This window comes from Coregonus lavaretus (assembly GCF_964263955.1).
Source record: "Coregonus lavaretus genome assembly, chromosome: 28".
Lineage (NCBI taxonomy): Eukaryota > Metazoa > Chordata > Actinopteri > Salmoniformes > Salmonidae > Coregonus > Coregonus lavaretus.
Window position 1 is genome coordinate 16,073,701 of NC_140015.1, and position 5,392 is coordinate 16,079,092.

At 41.2% G+C, this 5,392-nt stretch overlaps 1 protein-coding gene across 1 annotated transcript; it reads left to right on the forward strand.

Moving 5' to 3' along the window:
* Positions 1-1,260: 1,260 nt before the first annotated feature.
* Positions 1,261-3,373, forward strand: LOC311103891 (forkhead box protein J1-B-like; the record flags this gene model as incomplete). The annotated part of the gene is made up of 2 exons (XM_084145521.1): positions 1,261-1,833; positions 2,540-3,373. The coding sequence occupies 2 exons, from the start codon at positions 1,261-1,263 to the stop codon at positions 3,371-3,373; spliced, it is 1,407 nt and encodes a 468-aa protein (XP_084001647.1).
* Positions 3,374-5,392: the final 2,019 nt, after the last annotated feature.

Consider the following 5,392-nt stretch of genomic DNA (forward strand, 5'->3'; position numbering starts at 1 on the left):
CCGAATGCGGTCCCCAGGTCAAAATGAGTTTGACACCCTGAGTTAGAAAGTCAGAGTTTGTGAGCCTGTGTCCCAGACTCCCAGGGCCAGAGAGAGAGAGAGTGACTGTGATGGAGTTTTCTACAATTATCATATTAATTTTAATGGAATCATACTTCCCTGTCAGCTGGGTAGACCTGCTGATGAAAAAATGAGTACAGCAATACGATAACCTAACATCGACAATAACCAGTAGATGTCGCTATTACATCATGTCAAACCCAGAATTACCCAATTTCATCCCAGAGCCAGTATGTTCGCAATGTCTACACACAATATCTTTATCTATAACATGCATGTCTTCAACGTCTATAAAACGAGGATTTAATTAAAAGTCAATTCAAATATCGACCATGTGTAGGTAAATTCACATCACAGTTGTAAACATTTAACTCCAAAGGTGGCTGTTTTACATTCAACTAACGATGTATTAATTATCTGCAATTATAAAGGAGACATTTTAAATATTATTTATCATCAACTGTCCAATAGCCTACAGAAGACCCTTAGTAAGAAAACTGCACTTGAGTTTTTAAATCAAAACGCATCCTACATACAATGCATGAATGCACAACGTTTTCATAACAGTCAGAAGACAATTTCTAGCTGATGAATTAGGTAAAAAATATTACATAGAATATTCTGAATAATTACTTTCTGTTTGTTTTCACTGATTTAACACATTTTTCCTATATATGCACACATTCAGTGAGTCGTAGAAACAGAGAGGAAACCTGGAAACCACGGAGCCAATCAGTGACCTGCAATTTGTTTATGGCTATTAAAACTCGTGGCGGTCTTTTCTGTGTTTCCCTCAGTATGTTCTGATCTTTCTCTCCGCCGTTATGGGATTATTATCGCACACCGACAGGATCTGGGGTTTACATTTTTAGATAGCAGTTCCTCTCCAAGCCATCTGTACAGACATCGCAATAACTTGTAAAAGGTTGGGTACCATATGAGAACAGTGGAGCTGATCACTCAAGCTGCACTGCGGAGTACACCAAGGTAATTGTACTGTTTTTGCTAATACTTCTTTTTGAATGAATGGCCACTGTTCTTTTATTTTAATGAGATTATAATGCAGTTTTTCATATTGTAAATTAAAAGTCAGCTGAGTGAGATCACACCAATATGGAAAGGATTCACAAGGAATGAAAGTCAGCAAGAAATGTAATACAGTGATCTTTTGTGGGAATTTATTAACAGGGACACTTTACAATGCCAGTACTACCAAGTCAGGAGATTGCCACCAGATTCCAGGAGAAATGGATGAAGCTTCACCCAGAAGACCAAGACAATGTGAATGGTTCAGTGCACCTGGATGACAGTCTCACCAGCCTCCAATGGCTCCAGGACTTCACCATAGTCAGTGCGAGTCTAGAAAGCCTACCGGGCTCCACTTGCCAACCGTACCACCTGCCTCAGCCCAGCCACCTGCACCCTCAGGGCTCCGACTCCCCCTCCAGTCCACCTGCTGGGGACACTGCAGCCTCCGGCATGCCTCAGAGTGCAGGCAGCCCCATCACCTCCAGTGCCTCAGCCAACAGGACTAGTTACTCCTCACTTCACCAGACAGTGAACAACAACCACCACCAGATCACTGTGCCAGCCAAGTCCCTGGAGGAGGAAGACTTCAAGACCAACCACGAGGTGAAGCCTTCCTATTCCTACGCCACACTGATCTGCATGGCCATGCAGGCTGGGAAGAAGAACAAGATCACACTGTCTGCTATCTATAACTGGATCACAGAGAACTTCTGCTACTACAGACATGCTGAGACCAGCTGGCAGGTTAGTGACTCAGTCTGTCTTCTACATTATTGATCAAACCTGAGAGAGGTACGCAACACAGGGGGAGAGAGATGTGTGGGCGATTGCATGGAACCAATCCCTCAGAGATACAGTATTTATTTTGATGTTGTATGGAAAATAAATTCTAGGCCTATCATGGTTATATGTTTTAATCATTGATGTAATCATGGGTTATTTCTTGTTTGATTTTCTTTTGGAAATAAGTAGAGGGTGCTCAACCAATGAGGACCACTTTGGAAACAAGCGTTTTAATTAATACTTTCAAGTGATATCCTCTGGGTTCACATTGTTCATTTTGTATATGTGTGTTACCCAAAATACGTTCAATTCGATTCAAAGAGGTGCAACCTAAAAATGTGTAGACATCTTTGGACAGGAAAAGGCACAATGCTCACTCACCATTAAAAATGTGTAGTTTTATTAGACAAGTTTAAAAGATTGACGTTGTTTGATTTTCTTGGAATCTCTGTGATGGGGACTATATGATTCAGAAGTACACTGAACTTAAACTTGTTATGACCTTGTCCTGACGATGCACATTTGACATGTTATAACCAATGATTTATATATACACATCATTAGTTATAACATTATGATGATCCAGCGACAAATGACAGAGAATTTTTAATAAGACTGCTGTCAGTTAGCTCATCTTTTCATGAACCCCATTCTATTCTCTCCTCAGAACTCTATCCGCCATAACCTGTCACTCAACAAGTGCTTCATGAAGGTTCCCAGGCAGAAGAATGAACCAGGAAAAGGGGGATTCTGGCAGATCGACCCTCAATACGCGGACATGTTTGTCAATGGGGTCTTCAAGCGCAGGCGGATGCCCGCCACCCATTTCAACACCCAGAGACACAGCAAAACCCAAGGATCATCCCGTAAACGAAAAACCCAGGAGTACCACCAGCATTGCCCCCAGACCCACTACACAGTGTCCCACAGAGGGGCAGGTGCTGGGAACAGATGCAAACGTGGTGGCACAAAGTGGGAGATAGTCCATAAGTCACCACTGTTGACAGCGGATCTCAGGGAACCAGATGCACTGAAGGGAGAACTAGACTGGGCCATGATGTTTGACGACGTTCTGAATGGGAGCAGCAATAACTTTGAGGATCTAGGGATGAACCTAGCTCTGAACTCCCTGGGCTGTAAGGTGGAGCTCTCCCAGCAGGATCAAGGCCGGGGCCGGCACCTGGGGAAGTGGTGCAACGGAGGGGCTGACTGGGACCACCAGCAGGCCTGCAGGTACATGGATGTGAGCACCATGGGCTGCTACAGCATGGAGGAGATCCAGCAGCACCTCAACCTAACTGGGCTGCAGCAGCCGCTCCCTTTGGCGGTCCACCCACAGCACTTTGAGGAGCTAACACTGTTCCCTGATGAGCAGCAGAGGCACCCCTGGGAGGAGCTGAAAGAGGAGCTGCAGGCAGTGCCTATCACCCTGGACCATAGCTTCTGTGAAGGCTTCTTCACTGAGATGCAGCCATGGGGGACAGCAGAGTCTTATGTGTGACACCCTCACCCAGCACCAGCCCCAATACTGAACAAGCACTCCAGCAGGCGGCCAGAGGACCTCGATAGACTACTGTTTTGCTACATTAGCATTATGGATTCATTCAGAGAAACATACGTTAATGAATTTTTTATCTGAGTCACATTTACTGTGTTTTTTATGTGCATTTTCTATTTGCTTTTTGATTGTTTGCATCCATGAAACAAACAGGCTGTTTTTATTGTAGTATTGAATGTCTGTTATAGAACAAAACTAATCTATCCTAATTAGCAACCACTTCGTTTTACATGAAGGGTTTCATTTCAAAATGCTATATATCAATTTTCAGAAATGTTGGTAAATTAGCTTTTATTTTTTAAAGAACTTATGAAAGAGTATGTTTTTTCACTGTCTAATCATGGCATGAGGTTGTTCAATGACAGACTTATTTATTTGAATTCTATCACTTGATGGTTTCATTTCAGAGAGACAAATAATCATGTTTTGTTGCAAAACGCTATGTATCCGCCTCACACTCAGAGGAATAAGTAGTACTTCTAGGTTTTACACAGTCAAATGTGATAAATAATTATGTTTTTTATAGAGAACTGTACAGATGATACATTTGTGACATCAATATTTAAACAACAAAAATAAAAATGAATCAATATGAGATCTGTATGTAGAATAGCTGCATTTTACGTTTTAGTCATTTAGCAGAAGCTCTTCTCCAGAGCGACTTACAATTAGTGCATTCATCTTAACATAGCTAGGTGAGACAACATTTACATTTACGTCATTTAGCAGACGCTCTTATCCAGAGCGACTTACAGTTAGTGAGTGCATACATTATTTTAATTTTTCATATTGGCCCCCCGTGGGAATCGAACCCACAACCCTGGCGTTGCAAACACCATGCTCTACCAACTGAGCTACATCCCTGCCGGCCATTCTCTCCCCTACCCTGGACAACGCTGGGCCAATTGTGCGCCACCCCCACATATCACAGTCAAATATACAGGATACGAACATTCCATTCCTGCTAAACAATGAATATATAGCGTTTTGCAACAAAACCTATTTAAATACATATATAAAATCTATTAATAAAAAAATTGAATAACAGTGATATTTTACACACACATGAAGGTACCCATAAGCAATCATTTCTGATGAAAAAAAAACAAATGTGAAAAATGTGTGTATATAGCATTTTGGAACTCTTCACTTATTAATATACTATAATTTCATAATCAGTATTGTGTGGGCAATCAGATCAGACATAATGCAAGAGAGAGTGGTGCCCGTGACAGTTTGCCGGCTCTCTAGCCGGCTACATTATGCTCTGAAAGTCTTCAACTGTAAAACTGTATCATGATTTTTTATATTCTTTCCATTAGTAGATATTCTAAAAAAGCTCAGGGTTACCTAACATTAGTATAGCCATGTAAGGGTATGTTATGTAAAGGATGTTTTACGTATGATTCAAGTAATACAATTAAAATATGAAAATCAGCATAGATGGTCATTTCTTTGGCAGTAAGTTTATCTTAACGTACATGTGATGAATGGGGAGATGAATTATTGAATTATTAATTAAAAGGCTGTAAATAATGCATTAATGAAATAAATACAGTGGATTTAAAAATAAACGCTTTCGTGATGTAGTTTCTATGATCTTCCTAGGTATAGGAAAAACGTGTGCTTTATATCTCACTATACTTTATTATTTATTACTAGTGTATGTAGACAGACAGATAGGACAAGTACAGTGCCTTGCAAAAGTATTCATCCCTGTCACACCCTGGCTCTGGGGACTCTATATGTTGAGCCAGGGTGTGGATATTCTATGTATTGTATTTCTGTGTTGGCCAGAGTGGTTCCCAATCAGAGGCAACGAGTGTCAGCTGCTGCTGGTTGTCTCTGATTGGGAGCCATATTTATAGAGGCTGTTTTCCCACATTAGTTGTGGGATCTTGTTCCAGTTGGTTTGTGCCTTTTGGTCTGTACCGTAGGACTGCACGTATCGTGTGTTGTTTT